Source organism: Sapajus apella, unplaced genomic scaffold, assembly GCF_009761245.1.
Source record: "Sapajus apella isolate SASKATOON/1434 unplaced genomic scaffold, GSC_monkey_1.0 scaffold83, whole genome shotgun sequence".
Lineage (NCBI taxonomy): Eukaryota > Metazoa > Chordata > Mammalia > Primates > Cebidae > Sapajus > Sapajus apella.
In genome coordinates, this window is record NW_022437023.1 from 6284168 (window position 1) to 6301228 (window position 17061).

At 37.4% G+C, this 17061-nt stretch overlaps 1 protein-coding gene across 1 annotated transcript in view; it reads left to right on the top strand.

The window, feature by feature from the left end:
* The window catches only part of DNAH8 (dynein axonemal heavy chain 8), a 353446-nt gene that overhangs the window by 65629 nt on the left and 270756 nt on the right, over nt 1-17061 (top strand). Inside the window, exons 15-20 of the mRNA XM_032253336.1 lie at nt 242-341; nt 1515-1634; nt 3267-3402; nt 7121-7308; nt 16132-16212; nt 16618-16734. Coding sequence (XP_032109227.1) covers nt 242-341; nt 1515-1634; nt 3267-3402; nt 7121-7308; nt 16132-16212; nt 16618-16734 — 742 coding nt within the window. The remainder of the gene's footprint in view (nt 1-241; nt 342-1514; nt 1635-3266; nt 3403-7120; nt 7309-16131; nt 16213-16617; nt 16735-17061) is intronic.

Genomic DNA, 17061 nt, shown 5'->3' on the forward strand with positions numbered 1-17061 from the left:
TACGTCTCCCTGTTATAGGCATTTTTGATTCATTTGTAATTTAAGTAATTATTTTTGTAACTCATGCAGATGTCTCTTTTCCACAGCTGGGACTGAACCTCCAGTCTTGTTCATTGCTTTATCCTAGGACAATGCATGATATGAATATATGTCAAATGAGTAAATGGATGTTTATTATGACAGCAATTCTTAAGTATATTTCTCATTTAGTTTTTAATTATTCAGCTTCAATAACTTTTAGATTTCAGAAGCTGAAGATTCCCTGTCTTCAATTGGAAATAAACCACACAATTGAGCTTATTCTTCAGTACTATGTGGCCGAACTTGATGCTATCAAGAAGGTAAGTGTCATGTTCATAAATAAAATAAAAAGAAAAAAATTCTGAAAGTATTTGCCATCATTGTCTCGTGCCAAGCTTTTCAGAGTGATTATTTCACTGCTAAGGAGCGCTGATGCTCCCTTCTGTGTGGGAAGGTGCTTGACAGTGTATATTGCTGGACAACCACATTTACACCTCTTTGCTCTGAACTGTCTTGCCGGTTATCCCACCATCATTTATTGAATAGGAAGTCCTTTCCTCATTGCTTGTTTTTGTTATTACTAAGTATGTATCCAAAAGAATATAAATAGTTCTGTCATAAAGACGCATGCATGCGTATGTTCACTGCAGCACTATGCACAATAGCAGAGACATGGTATCAACCCAAATGCCCATGAGTGGTAGACTGGATAAAGAAAAAGTGATACATATACACCATGGAATATTATCCAGCCAGAACAAGAACGAGATCATGTCCTTTTCAGGAACATGGAGGAAGCTGGAGGCTATTATCCTAAACCAGCTAATGCAGGAGACGAAAACCAAATACCACATTTTCTTACTTATAAGTGGGAGCTAAACATTGAGTACACATGGACACAAAGAAGGGAACAACAGACACCGGGGCCTATTGGAGGGCGGGAGAAGGGAGAGGATCAGGAAAAACACCAATGGACACTAGGCTTAACACCTGGGTGATGAAAAAATCAGTACAACAAATCCCCATGACATGAGTTTACCTATATAACAAACAAACAAAAACATGTACTCCTGAACTTAAAATAAAAGTTAAAAAAACTGTCTTATTGCCACTCTTTTCTGGTGTGAGTATAGCAAAGCCCATTTAAGTTAGTTTTTTTGCCTCTAGAAATATGGGCTTTAGATACTATTAGGACAGATATTAATATTATGTAGCTATGTGCTCCTTTTGAATACCTCCTTGAAATTTGGGATAAGGGCAGAAAAAAAAAATACATGTAATAGGAAATAAAGGTGAAGAGAAAATTAAGTGTCATATATGATCAACATCATTGTTTCAAAGTTGCAGTTTATCTCTGATGTACATTTACATATTTATTACTTACTGTATATAAAACATGAATAATGGTAAAACAATACACATATAGCTGTATATATATTTTGCCTTCTCCCTTGTATTGAATTCAAACATTAACGCCAGATTTTTAATTACAGCTTTATCATTCTCAGAAAGATGACCCCCCTCTTGCTCGCAACATGCCCCCTATAGCAGGGAAAATCCTCTGGGTGAGGCAGCTCTACCGCCGGATAAGTGAGCCCATCGATTATTTCTTTGTAAGCCAATAATTAAATTTTAGTATGAGGATTTTGGTGGTTTTAATATAACAAATGTATTTTCTCCTATATTATTTGTGTCCACTAAAGTAGCCAACAAAGAACCAATTCTTTTACCAGGCAAGGAAAATTTAGTGCATAAATATACTTGAGAGAGACAAAGTCAATTCTTTCAGGTTCAGTAGAGAAGCCAGTCTAATTACAGTTATCTCAAAGTCAGTGAATCTTAAAACTTTACGTCTTTTAATAACACAGGACACTTTGTAAAAACCTTTTAAAAATAAAAATAAAGAATCTGAAAACACAATAAAGTATGGGCATAGCATGGAAGCTTACTTCTGTGTATGGGCAGATAGGTCACTGATATATATGCAATGAAGGTGAAGATAAACCCAAAGAATGTATTCCTGTATGAAGAACTGCCACTGAGAGCGAAGTATAATACAGTTGATTCATTCTCTATGTCCTTGAGATTATTAGATTTCTGAAAAACAGGACAGTCTTGGGCCCTGTTGGCATTCTGAAACTGCCAGTTTGTCTTTTCTTTGTCCTTGTTATTTTCTTAAATTTTATTTAAGAGACAGAGTTGCAAGGTGAAGTTGGTTTGCTTGATCTTGTGTCTTTTGCCTAGATATGGAACAAAGTAACTACAGAACAGTAGTTTTGCAAGTAATTATATTATTTAAGCATTATTAAATACGAAGATTCTGTTATTTCTCTTTTGCTGCCATCATTTATGTCATTGTTCTGAATAGTCAAGAAAAATTAAAATCCTGAGTCCCTACTCGGGGGACTTAGTCGCTAATTGACTTTGCAGTGGGAGGGCAGAGATTGCCCTATTTGACCTGTGAATCAAAACCTGTATCTTTTGATTTTTACATATACAAATTTTATTTATTTTTTAAATATTTATTTTATTTTATTTTATTTTGAGACAGAGTCTCACTCGTGTTGCCCAGGTTGGAGTGCAGTGGTGCAATCTCAGCTCACTGCAACCTCTTCCTCCCGGGTTCAAGCAATTCTCCTGCCTCAGCCTCTGGAGTAGCTGGGATTACAGGCACCCACCACCATGCTTGGTTATTTTTTTTTGTATTTTTAATAGAGACAGGGTTTCACCATGTTGGACAGGCTGGTCTCCAACTCCTGACCTCAGGTGATCATCCACCTTGGCCTCCCAAAGTGCTGGGATTACAGGCATAAGTCACTGCACCTGGCCAAGAAATTTTACTTTTATCCTTTGATACATGGCTACCTTTTTTTGTGTGCTGGAATTTAGGAATTTGCCCTGATAGTCACGGTTCAAGGAACATCAGTCACTTATATCTTGCCCTGAACAGTGGGATGGGATTAGAAAAGGAGGTAGAGACTCTGAACGCCTGGGGCAGGCTGTGGGGCTCGAGACCTCTCTTTTTAAACTTTTCTTTCCTTTTCCAGTCTTCCCTCTATATGCTGATAATGTTTTCTGCCTCTTGCTGATATGGCCTTCCCCATCTCTGTTTTACTCTGAGGCAGAATCTTACCTGGTAGCATAATTATGTGATATCATTTTACATATAAATACTTTCATTATTTGGATAGAAAAAAAATTAAGCAATCTTTTAAAGTAAATCTTTCTTTTCCCTTAAAAAACAGAAAAACTCAGACATTTTGTCAAGTCCAGAAGGTAAAGCTGTCATCCGTCAGTATAACAAGATCTCGTATGTGCTGGTGGAATTCGAAGTGGTCTATCACACAGCCTGGATCAGAGAGATTTCACAGTTACATTATGGTGTGTATAAGACTGCAGTGAACCTACAAAGTAGGGATTAGGTGATTTTCAAGGAGCTCATAGTTCTGGAGAACTTTTTCCATCCCTTCCACATAATCTTAGCATAGTTACAATTTAGATTTAGGGATGCTACAGTGGTTTGTTTACAGTTGTTAATAATATGCTGATTTTATAAGTGAAAATAATCATGACCTTGAAGTTGACATACTTAACTTATGACTTTCCACTGAAAAACAGTATTTGAAAGTAAAAATATCTTTAGGGATATTTCTCCATTGTTTATGAAGGTGTTCATATTTAGTTGTATCATGTTATAGATTCAAATCTCAGTCCCATTCTGGGGAGAAAAAATTGTATCCTGCTTTCCTTCCTCTCTCCCTGCTTCCCTTCCTTCCTGTGTCCCTCCTTTCTTTTCTCTCTTTTTTAATAACTGAATTTAATTTCAGATTTGAGCTCCAGGGAGTGAAGAGTTTTAGTGCACTGTGTCTGAGTGCCTCTGAGGGGAGGATTTACGTGTTGCCAAAGCTTTAGGCAGAGTTAAATGTGAGACACGGGATGGTTCTAGCCATCATCCAGCCATCCGAGATGCTGTTTTTGTGTGGACTCAGTGATTGGTCAGTTCAGATTCCTGCTTTTCTCATTCTCATCTTAACCTTAAGCTCTTAGTCATAATCTCAACTGTAAACTCTTATCCGTGACCTTGGTGGAACCCTTACTGTGTCCCCTGTAGAAAGGTTTCTCCTTCCCAAACCAGGATCTCCACCTCAGCAGAGCACAGCATTGCAGGCACAGGAGGGACAAGTTCTGCAGGCGGGTTACTGGAATGATGGTGAAAGGAGCCACTCCTACTTCTGCCTCTTGGTTCCAACTCATGTATTTTTGCTGTCTGGAGACACAGCAGTTATCTACAGGCCATTGATTAAGAGCATACTGCATCCTAGAGGACAGTGTCCCAGCCCTGTAGGGTGTGGTCCCTAACAGGAACCACAGTTAAGCCTTTAATAAGCCACTTTTATCAGGCCAGCTGTTTCTGGGTGCTGTGCTATACGGTAGGACCCTGTGGATTATAAAGGAAGCCTGTTTATGGAGCAACACTCTCAAAGGAGCTTCGAGAGGAGCTTAAAACGCACACTATGGAAAAGGGTAAAAGAGAACTTTAAACCACTGAAGCATAGACTGTTTTGCTTCTACAATGCTCTGCACTTAAAATTTTTTTTCCCCTCTGGTTTTTCTGTCCCTGATGCCCTTTGTCTTATCTGAACATATTCAAAAACAAGCTCAACAGTCACCTATTTCATACAGCCTTTCCTTATGCTTCCTGGCAGAAAATAATGTCTTCTTCCTTCAGAGTCCTCCACGCCCTTTATCTGTAGCTCTTTCTCATACCCTTACTGCTTTATAGATCTATCTTGTCTCCCCTACACATTCCAAGCTTACCCTGTATGTCAGTTTCATCTTATATCCTTTGAATAATGGTCATAGCTAACATGTATACAGTGCTCACTGCGTGCCAGGCTTTGTCTCAGCACGTTACAGGTATTATGCAAATTCCTTTAATCCTAACAGCAACCCTACAAGGATCTATTATTAGCCTTGTTTCACAGATGAGAAAACTGAGGCACAGACACATTAAGTGGCTTGCCCAAGATCACACAGCTAGTAAATGGCAGAGACAAGATTCAAATTCAGATAGTCTGGCTCCCAAATCCGTTCTCATAACCATTATATTGTACTGTTTCTAACAGTGCCAAGAATGGTGCCAGGCATCTTACGGCTCTTAAAATATTTTTAAAATGTCCGGTAAGTAGAGATAAGATAATTTTGATGAATATTAATTTTATCAAGTTTTCCGAAGAGTTTGTTCCCCCTTGTGAACCTTGATTGGCCCCTATTGGGTGCAATATACTCATTACAGTGAATTGATGCCCAGGAGAAGTGGTTATGTATAAACAATATGAAGTAGAATTCTTTCATACTTTCGATACGAAGTGAAATTTTGTCATGTTTCTTTTCACCAGAAAAACAGTCAGTAGAATTCTTTAACTTCTTTCATTTCATTTCTGAAATGAATTGTTCTGGAGGTCTTCCTTTGCCCTATTGATGTGACTGTCCTCAGCCACATAGGAGCTTGTAGTAATAATTGGATACGTAGCATCAGCCTCCTTTAGTTGGTTGCTTTGTAGAGTTTCTCTGATGGTGATTCACACAGGATGAAATGCTCATCTTTCATGCCCGGAGCAGACTTCCCGGCTGTCAATATTGGTCTGTTTTAGTTGTCTTGTTGACCTTTTTGCCTTTTCAAGCAAGTGCATTACAGTTTTAAGAAAGACAGATTTCAATGTTTAAAAGTTCTTTTGGAATTTTGGGGGGAGGACAAGTGACTTCTTTGTTTGTATTTTACTTTAAGTTCTGGGATTTCTGGGATATATGTATGAATGTGCAGGTTTGTTACATAGGTATACATGTACCATGGTGATTTGCTGCACCTCTCCACCTGTTATCTAGGTTTTAAGCCCCGCATGCATTAGAAATTTGTCCTAATGCACTCCCTCCCCTTGCCTCCTCAGTCCCTGGTGTGTGCTGTTCCCCTCCCTGTGTCCATCTGTTCTCATTGTTCAACTCCTACTTATGAGGGAGAACATGTAGTGCTTCGTTTTCTGTTAGGATAAGTGATTTCTAACCCAGCTTAAAAAGATTCCAGATGCGTTGGGTAACATTTGTAGTTGAAATTGTCATGAAACCTGCATTATTAAGAGCCATATCAAGACTGAGTTTATTTGATGAGCAAAAGTCAACTAACTTCAAAGAGATATACAAACTATTTTATTTTACTGGAGAATTTCATCACAATCACCAACTCTTTCAAACCTCACATTGTTTTGTTGATGTGGCCACATTCAACAAGACAATGTGAGGTTTGGAAGATTCTGTGATTGTGATAAAATTCTCATGTTAACAGTGTTTGTTAATACAAGATGTAATTCAAGCTAGCGCATACTCGTCTATAAGTGTTTTATTATTATGTCTGGAGAAGTTCTTTGTGTTAAGCTAACAAATAATCGAAGGCTACCCAGTAAGAACTGTTTGGGCTTATGTATTTCAATTTATAATACAATGCATATCTGAAAATGCCTATTTTTATTAATGATGTTTATGTGAGATATAGTATAAAACATCTTCCCCTCCATTCTGGGAGTTCACAACTCAATGGTGTTAAATAAATATTTCTTACTGATATTGAGCCTAATTTTCAGAAATTCGGGATGGAGATTTAATTTAAATAAACCTCATTAAAGAAGCCAATTTGGAGTCTGGGTGGGAAAGGGTTTGAAATGAGGTGTGGCATCTTTTGTGATTCTAACCACCTTCTGGTTCTTTCCCAGGGGTCAAGTCATATTCCAGAAGATAAACTAGCATTGTGTTATAAATCTCTTTGGCCCATTCAGAAAAATATTGCAGTTCACAGCACAAAGCACCATTCTTGGTCAATTTTTCTCTCCCTGGATCTGATTTTATGGCTTTGCAGACACTCTTCATTCATTTATCTAAGTTTTGAGTACTCAGTATGTGCCAGACACTGTGCCTTAGCACCTGGGGTATCCAAAATGTTTCCTTTGCCCTCGAGAAGTTAGTCCAGAGGGCAAGACAGAAATATAAACAGAGCTGGAAGCAGAAAGGAAATCCAGAAAGAGTAATGTCAATCATTATTTATTTGTAGCTTTACAAGCCACGCTTTTTGTTCGACATCCAGAAACAGGAAAGTTGCTGGTTAATTTTGATCCCAAAATTTTGGAAGTTGTTCGGGAAACTAAGTGCATGATAAAAATGAAGTTGGATGTACCAGAACAGGCAAAGAGATTGCTAAAGTTGGAAAGTAAATTTAAAGCAGACAAACTGTATTTGCAGGTAAGATAGATTATGTTTTCTAATTATTTTTGAAGGAATTTTTTTGGTAAAAGAAAAATTGGCTGGGCACGGTGGCTCACCTAGCACTTTAGGAGGCTGAGGTGGGCAGATCACGAGGTCAGGAGATTGAGACCATCCTGGCTAACACAGTGAAACACCCTGTCTCTACTAAAAATACAAAAAATAAAAATTACCTGGGCGTGGTGGCATGCGCCTGTAGTACCAACTACTGGGAAGGCTGAGACAGGAGAATCGCTTGAACTCAGGAGGCAGAGGTTGCGTTGAGCCGAGATTGCGCCACTGCACTCCAGCCTGGGAAACAGAACCAGGCTCCATCTCAAGAGAAAAAGAAGAAAGAGAAATATATCCCTGCAGTTATGTTTCATGGCATTGAGGGAAAATTTGTTAATATGTTGATTCTTGATAGAATTAAAATATTGACTTGCAAACCAAAGAAAAGATTGGAAATGGAGAAAAAAAAGTGAGATTATCAGAAATCAGATTTAGGTTTCCAGATAATGACAGTGATGAAATAGCAAGTTTAAAAAAATATTCTTAATGTAATTTTATAGATCTTGTGCATTAAATTTTATAATATACTTATCCTAGAGTACTTATAAGATATAAATTAATAAAGTGGGGTGACTATATAAGTAGTCATGATTCTCAGCATTGTGGGGTAAAGAAGAGCATTATTTCAATTAAAGTTCAATAGTGTGGCAAACTAAAATCTAACAAAATGAAAACGGCAGGCAAAAACTGACATTAAAATGTGCTGCTGGGCATGGTGGCTCACGCCTGTAATCTCAGCACTTTGGGAGGCTGAGGTGGGTGGATCGCTTGAGGTCAGGAGTTTGAGGCCAGCCTGGCCAACATGGTGAAACCCCGTTTCTACTAAAAATGGAAAAATTACCTGGGTGTGGTGGCGTGCACCTGTAATCCCAGCTACTTGAGAGGATGAGGCAGGAGAATTGCTTGGACCTGGGAGGTGGAGGTTGCAGTGAGCTGAGATTGTGCCACTGCACTCCAGCCTGTGTGACAGAGTGAGACTCCATCTCCATTAAAAAAAAAAAAAAAAAAAAAAAAGAGGTGGAATCAAAGTATATTCGAATCCTAACACACAGTTTCTAAAATGTTTAACAAGAGTTAAGTAACATGAGAATTTCTTTAGAAAGCCAGTTAAAACAGCAAGCTGCATTAACTCATCTTTTTTTCTTTTCTTGGAAGGCTATGGACATGTATTTTGGGAATGCAGAAAAAAATATAAATGCAAGGACATTTGTTTTCCAGTACCATTGGTAATAGTAAAGGACTGGAGTCTAACTCCAGCAATAGAGAACTGATTAAATATGAGTTATAAGATAATTACACAGACATTAATGGAACAGCTGATAATTCAATGAGAAAATGAACTCTATTCCTGTGGTACAAAATGCATAATTTTATAAACTACTTTCATAATCAATAATATAATAAATAAATTACAGACTTTTCCTGTTTCTTGATGGGAAGAGTAATATTAATCTGCCATTTTAATACATCATTATATTTAATTCTCTTGGTTTAGTAAAAGTCTGTGTCTGAACATATGGACAGCTTGATACTGAAGTTCTTCTGGAAACTAATTTAAGAAGAATATCAAAGAATATTTCAAAAAATTATCCCACCAGAAGTTATAATACATTTAAAATGACAATTATGTTAATATTTAACATTAAGAGCAATAGTAGAAAAGGTAAAAGTATTAGAATAGAGATGCTCTGAAGAGTTAAAACAATTTTTAGCAACAAAATTTATTTATGTATGTGTATAAATTTATGAGGTACATGTGCAATTTTGTTACGTATGTAGATTGTACAGTGGTGGAGTCAGGGCTTTTAGGGTATCCATCTAGGGCTTTTACAGCTAGAGAGGAGAAGTCAATGTATGAATAATTTGCATTGTACCCATTAATTTCTCATCATCCACCTGCTGCCCACCCACTCTGCCTTCTGAGTCTCCATTGTCATCATTCCACTCTCTTTGTCCTTGTGTACACATCCAAAACAGTTTTTAAAAGGAACAGCTTTATTGAATGTAATTCACATGCCTGTACAATTCACCCAGTTAAAGTATACAATTCAATGGTCTTAGCATGCAGGGATAACTCATTTTACTGCACTTTGCTTTGTTGCTTTTTGCAGTTATTTCATTCTTTACAAATAGATGGTTTGTGGCAACTCTGTGTGGAGCAAGTCTGTTAGCACCATTTTCCCAACATGTGCCTTTTTCACGTCTATTACATTTTGGTAATTCTCGCAATATTTCAATTTAAAAATTTATTACAGCTTTGTTATGGCAATCTGCGACCATGATCTTTGATATTACTTTCATAATCTTTTTGGATGCCATGAACCACGCCCCCATAAGATCACAAACTTAATCGGTGAATGTTGTGTGTTCTGACTGGTTCACTGACCAGCCATTCCCCCATCTCTTGCTCTCTCTTTGGCCTCCTTACTCCCTGAGACACAAGAATATTGAAATTGGGCTAATTGATAACCCTACAATGGCCTCTAAATGTACAAGTAAAAGAAAGAGTCTCATCTTTCATTTTAAATAAAGAGCTATAAGTGATTAAGCTTAGTGAGGAAGGCATGTTGAAAGCCAAGACAGACAAAAGCTAGACCTCTTGTGCCAAACTGTTAACCAAGTTATGAGTACAAAGAAAAGTTCTTGAAGGATATTAGAAGTGTTACTCCAGTGAACATGTGAATGATAAGATAGTAAAACAAGCCTGGGAACGGTGACTCACACCTATAACCCCAGGACTGTGGGAGGCCCAGGCGGGCAAATCGCTTGAGTCCGGGAGTTTGAGACTAGCCTGGGCAACATGATAAGACCCTGTCTCTACAAAAAATATGAAAATTAGCCAGGTGGTGGTGCATGCCTGTAGTCCCAGCTACTTGGGGGAGGCTAAGGTGAGAGGATCATTTGAGCCCAGGAGGTCGAGGCTGCAGTGAACCATCCACTACCTTCCAGCCTGGGTGACAAAATGAGACCCTGCCTCAACCCCCTGCCCCACAAAAACCCCAAAACTGAAAGATGGTCTTATTGTTGATGTGGAGGAAGTTTGTGTGTTCTGAATAGAAGATCAAACCAGCCACAACATTCCCTTAAGCCAGACCCTAATCCAGAGCAAGGTCCTACTTCTCTTCAATTCTATGAAGGCTGTGAAAAGTGAGGAAGTTGCAGAAGAAGAGTTTAAAGGTTTAAGGAAAGAAGCCATCTCCATAACATAAAAGGGCAAGGTGAAACAGCAAGTGGTGATGTAGAAGCTCCAGTAAGTTATCCAAAAGATCTAGCTAAGATCATTGATGAAGGTGACCACACTAAACAGCAGATTTTCAAGGTAGATAGAACAGCCTTCTATTGAAGGAACATGCCATCTAGACTTTCATAGCTAGAGAGGAAAAGTCAATGCCTAGCTTCAAAGCTATGAAGGACAGGTTGACTCTTGTTAGAGACTTATGCAACTGCTGACCTGAAGTTGAAACCTGTGCACATTTACCATTCTGAAAATCCTAGCGCCCTTAAGAATTATGCTAAATCTACTCTGCCTGTGCTTTATAAGCAGAACAACAAAGCCTGGATGACAGCCCATCTGTTTGCAGTATACTGTACTGAACATTTTAAGCCCACAGTTGAGACCTTCAGCTGAGAAAGAAAAAATTCCTTTCAAAATATTACTGCTCATCAACAATGCAATTCAAGAGCTTTGATGGAGGTGTGCAAGGAGATGAATGTTGTTTTCATGCCTACAAACACACCTATTCTGCAGCCCATGAATCAGGAAGTAATTTTGACTTTCCAGTCTTATTAGTTAAGAAATAAATTTATAAGGCTATAGCAGCCATAGATCATGTTTTCTCTTATGGTTTGGGCAAAGCAAATTGAAAACTTTCTGGAAAGGATTCACTATTCTAGATGTCATTAAGAACATTTGCAATTCATGCGAAGAGGTCAAAATAACAACATTAACAGGAGTTTGGAAAAAGTTGATTCCTAAACTTATGGATGATTTTGAGGGGTTCAGGACTTCCATGTAATGTCAGGTGTGCTGGAAACAGCAAGAGAACTAGAATTAGAGGTAGAGCCTGAACATGTGACTGAATTGCTGCAATCTCATGATCCAACTTGAACAAATGAAGAGTTGCTTCTTATGGATAAGCAAAGTGGTTTCTTTTTCATTTTCATTTTTTGCCAGCCAGGCGTTAAACATGGAAAGAAAGTTGTTTCTTGAGGTGGAATTTACTGTTGGTGAAGATGTTGTGAACATTGTCAAATGACAACAAAGGATTTTGAATATTCCATAAACTTAATTGATAAAGTAGGGGCATGGTTTGACACAAGAGATTCCAATTTTGAAAGTTCAACTGTAGGTAAAATGCTATCAAACACCATGACATGCTTACAGAATCATCTTTTGTGAAAGGAAAAGTCAATTGATACAGCAAATGTCACTTTTCTGTTGTTTAGCCACTTCACCCTTAAGCAACCACCATCCTGATTAGTCAGTAGCCATCAACATTGAGGGAAGACCCACCACCAGCAAAAAGATTACAACTCACTGAAGGCTCAGATGATTGTTAGCATATTTTAGCAATAAAGTATTTTTAAATTAAGGTATGTACATTTTTTTTTTTGAGTTGGAGTCTTGCTCTGTTGCCCAGGCTAGAGTGCAGTGGAGTGATCTTGGCTCACTGCAACCTCTGCCTCCCAGGTTCAAGCATTTCTCTGCCTCAGCCTCCCGAGTAGCTGGGACTACAGGCACATGCTGCCATGCCCGGCTAATTTTTGTATTTTTAGTAGAGACAGGGTTTCACCATCTTGGCCAGGCTGGTCTTGAACTCCAGACCTCATGATCCACCCTCCTTGGCCTCCAAAAGTGCTGGGATTACAGGTGTGAGCCACCTCACCCAGCCTAGGTGTGTACATTTTTTAAAGATATAATACTATTGCACACTTAATAGGCTACATTACAGTATCAATATACTTTTTCCTTTTTTTAAATTGTACTTTAGGTTCTGGGGTACATGGGCAGATCGTGCTGGGTTGCTGCATAGGTACTTACATGGCAAGGTGGTTTGCTGACTCCATCCCCCTGTCACCTATATCTGTCATTTCTCCCCCTGTTATCCCTCCCCAACCCCACTGTCCCTCTCCTAGCCCCCCCAACAGACCCCAGTGTGTGATGATCCCCTTCCTGTGTCCATGTGTTCTCATTGTTCATCATCCACCTATGAGTGAGAACATGCAATGTTTGATTTTCTGTTCTTGTGTCAGTTTGCTGAGAATGAAGGTTTCCAGATTCATCCATGTCCCTGCCAAGGACACAAACTTATCGTTTTTTATGGCTGCATAGTATTCTGTGGTGTATATGTGCCACATTTTCCTTGTCCAGTCTATCATTGATGGGCATTTGGGTTGGTTCCAGGTCTTTGCTATTGTAAACAGTGCCTTAATGAATATATGTGTGCATGTGTCTTTATAATGGAACAATTTATGATCCTTTGGGTATATACCCAGTAACAGGACTGCTGGGCCAAATGGAATTTCTATTTCTAGATTTGTGAGGAATTGCCACACTGTCTTCCACAATGGTTGAACTAATTTACACTCCAACCAACAGTGTAAAAGCATTCCTATTTCTCCACATCCTCTCCAGCATCTGTTGTCTGTAGATTTTTTAATGATCGCCATTCTAACTGGCATGAGATGGTATCTCAATGTGGTTTTGATTTGCATTTCTCTAATGACCAGTGACAATGAGCATTTTAAAATATATTTATTGGTCCTATGCAAGTCTTCTTTTGAAAAGTGTCTGTTCATACCCTTCGCCCACTTTCGAATGGGGTCGTTTGTTTTTTTCTTGTAAATCTGTTTTAGTTCTTCTTAGATTCTGGATATTAGTCCTTTGTCAGATGGGTAGATTGCAAAAAATTTTCCCATTCTGTTGATTGCCAGTTAACTCTAATGATTGTTTCTTTTGCTGCACAGAAGTTCGATCCCATTTGTCTATTTTGGCTTTTGTTGCCAATGCTTTTGGTGTTTTAGTCATGAAGTCCTTGCCTATGCCTATGTCCTGAATGGTTTTGCCTAAGCTTTCTTTTAGGGTTTTTATGGTGTTAGGTATTATATTTAAGTCTTTAATCCATCTGGAGTTAATTTTAGTGTAAGGTGTCAGGAAGGGGTCCAGTTTCTGCTTTCTGCACATGGCTAGCCAGTTTTCCCAACACCATTTACTAAACAGGGAATCCTTTCCCCATTGCTTGTTTTTGTCAGGTTTGTCAAAGATCAGCTGGTTGTAGATGTGTGGTGTTGCCTCCGAGGCCTCTGTTCTGTTCCATTGGTCTATATCTCTGTTTTCGTACTGGTACTATGCTGTTTTGATTACTGTAGTCTTGTAGTATAGTTTGAAGTCAGGTTGCGTGATGCCTCTAGCTTTGTTCTTTTTATTCAGGATTGTCTTGTCTATGTGGGCTCTCTTTTGGTTCCATATGAAGTTTGAGGTGTTTTTTTCCAGTTCTGTGAAGAAGGTCATTGGTAGCTTGATGGGGATAGTGTTGAATCCATAAATTACTTTGGGCAGTATGGCCATTTTCACGATATTGATTCTTCCTAACCATGAGCATGGAATGTTTTTCCATCTGTTTGTGTCCTCCTTATTTCCTTGAGCAGGGGTTTGCAGTTTTCCTTGAAGAGGTCCTTTACATATTTTTCAACATAACTTTTATATGCCCTGGGGAACAAAACATTTGTATGACTGACTTTATTGTGGTATTTGATTTATTGTGATGGTCCAGAACTGAACCTGCAATACTTCTGGCTACGCCTATGTTCATGAAGTTGCACAACCATCACCACAATCAGAACATTTTCATCACCCCAGAAAGAAACTCCCTAACCCATTAGCATTAATTCCCCATTTTCCTTCAACTCTCCCCACACCTGTTCCCTGGCAACCACTAATCTTCTTTCTGTCTCTATGAATTTGCCTATTTTGGACATTTCATACAAATAGAATCAAACAATTTATGTCTTTTGTGACTGGCTTCTTTCACTTAGTATTTTCTAAGTTTATTCATACCATTTCATGTCTCAATAGTTTATTCCTTTTTATGACTGAATAATATTTGATTGCATGGTTATAGTGTACCACATTTTAGTTACCTACTCTATCAGTTGATTGTCATTTGGGTTGTTTCTATTAGATATTTTTTGGCTATTATTAGTAATGCTGTTGTGAGCATTTATATACAAGTTTTTGTGTGAATGTATCTTTCATTCTCTTGGATATATAGTGAGAGGAGGGCTTCAGTAACTTGGTAACTCCATGTTTAACCTTTTGAAGCACTGCCAGACTGTTTTCCAAAGTGACTATCATTTTACATTCCTGCCAGCACTGTATGAGAGTTCCAATTTCTCTACATCCTTGCTGACACTTGTTATTATTTGTCATTTTTATGATAGCCATCCTAGTGAGTGTGAGTGGTATCTCCTTTTGATTTTGTCTTTGTTTCTCTAATGGCTAGTGATGGTTGAGCATCTTTTCATGTGCTTACTAACCCTTTGCATACTTTCCTTCAGCAGCATCTATTCAGATCCTTTGCTCATTTTTAAATTGAGTATTTGTCTATCTTTTTAGTTATAAAGTTCATTTTAGGTTTTAATACTAGTCCCTTATCAGACATATGATTTGCAAATTTTTTCTCCCATTTTTGGGTTGTATTTTCACTTTCTTGATGGTGTTCTTTGAAGCATGAATATTTTAAATTTTGCTGAAGTCCAATTGATCTACTTTGTCTTTTGCGTTTTTGGTGTCATATCTAAGAATCCTTTCTCAAATCCAAAGTCATGAAGATTTATGCCATGTTGTCTTCCAACAGTTTAATAGTTTTAGCTCTAACAAAAAATAGTATTTAATTGTTTTTTTAAAAAAACACTAGAGTGACATTGGTAGTGTGGAAACTGGATTTGGTATCAAAAGCCAGGCATGGGCTTTTGTACTGGCTAGCTGTGAATTTGGAGGATTGGGTTTAAAAGTACTGTTATAAATTGAAGCTAATATAGTTTGCATTCCATTTTATAGGATTTTAGTTAGTATTGAACAATGTCAAGAAAGTCAAAGTTCTTTAGAAAGTGTCAAGTATAAATAAAACTTCCAACTACAAGTAACGTATAAAGAGGAAAGAGGAATCAAGAGCTTTGGAACTGTTAGCTAAATATTGAAACAGTTTTAGGATTATTAATTTGGAGGTAAAGAAACTTGAATCCACATTTCCCACCCCACAGTGTAGTAAATTACAAAATAGCTAAAAATTGATCATCATAGATTAGCTCTAAAACAATATCTAAGAGATAATATAAAAGCTTATTCTGTTTGCTTGGAGAATCTAAATTTATTTTGTTTCAAGAAATCAAGTGTGGCATCAATGATGAGTATATTTCAATGTGTCAGAAGATAAGAAACAGAAAGGAGAAATGTATAATGTCAGATATCACAAAAAATTATTCAAACTACTTAATATACATATAGAAAGACAAATAGTAAATATGAAAAATGAAGATCCAGAGATTGCTATTGGCTTGTTTAAAAGAGATGCTCAGGTGATTTATAGGTACAGCAAAAGTATGGTAACTCAGCATAAGTTTAAGTAGGCAGCTGTCGTGATGGCAGGACTATGAGGAAACAGGGATAATGAAACCTTCCTGGCATGAATCAAAACGTGACTGCTACTTTAAATGAATTAAAATAAAACATGTCATTTCAACTTCTTACAGGGTCTTCTGCAAAATTATGATGAGTTATGTCAGGAAGTCCCTTCTGTGTTTGTCAATCTGATGACCCCCAAAATGAAAAAGGTTGGTATTGCTGAAGGTTTATATTGATTTTCCTGTTATTTAAAATTAGATTTTGTTTCTATAAATCTACAGATTTTGGAATATCTATTCTTCTTCAGGCTCTCTATCTTTCTAGTTCCATTTTATAGCTCTGTTTTTTTTTTTTTTTTAAAGAGTTTCTTGTCTAAGTTTCATTGCCTTTGAAAAAACAACAATCTAAATCATGAACACTTTTTCTGAAAATTCATGATTGTTTCCTGGACAGCCAAAGATGGTTAAAAATAAAAAGTCGTCTTTATTAGGTGTAGTAGAGGGAAAATATATGTAAAAAATAGAACATGTAATATTTGCAGGTGATAAATCCTTTTCTATAAGTGCAGATGCTCCTGCTAATAATAGAAGCTGTTGTGTTTGTGCCATTTCTAGGTGGAATCTGTGTTGAGGCAAGGACTCACAGTGTTAACATGGTCGTCTTTAACACTGGAAAGCTTCTTTCGAGAAGTTGAATCAGTTTTGGATATGTTCAATCAACTTTTAAAGAAGGTATGATCTATACATTTAAAAAGCTATCAACATTAATACTCAGGATATAAGTAATATTTTGATTATTATGAAAGTAATAGTCATTGATTATTATGAGTACTCAGGATATAAGTAATAGTTTGATTATTATTTAAAGGGCGTGACTTTTAACCAAAAGGACATCCATTATGTTTAAAATAGAATGCTTTTATGTTTCTTTTACTGGATCAGTGTCTTCATTTAAGGTTGCTTTGTTCTTATCCCTGAATTACCTTGCCTTTCATATATTAAAATGACGGTTCAACTTTGCACTGTAGCTTAGAATATGGGATAATTGTAGACTGTCAA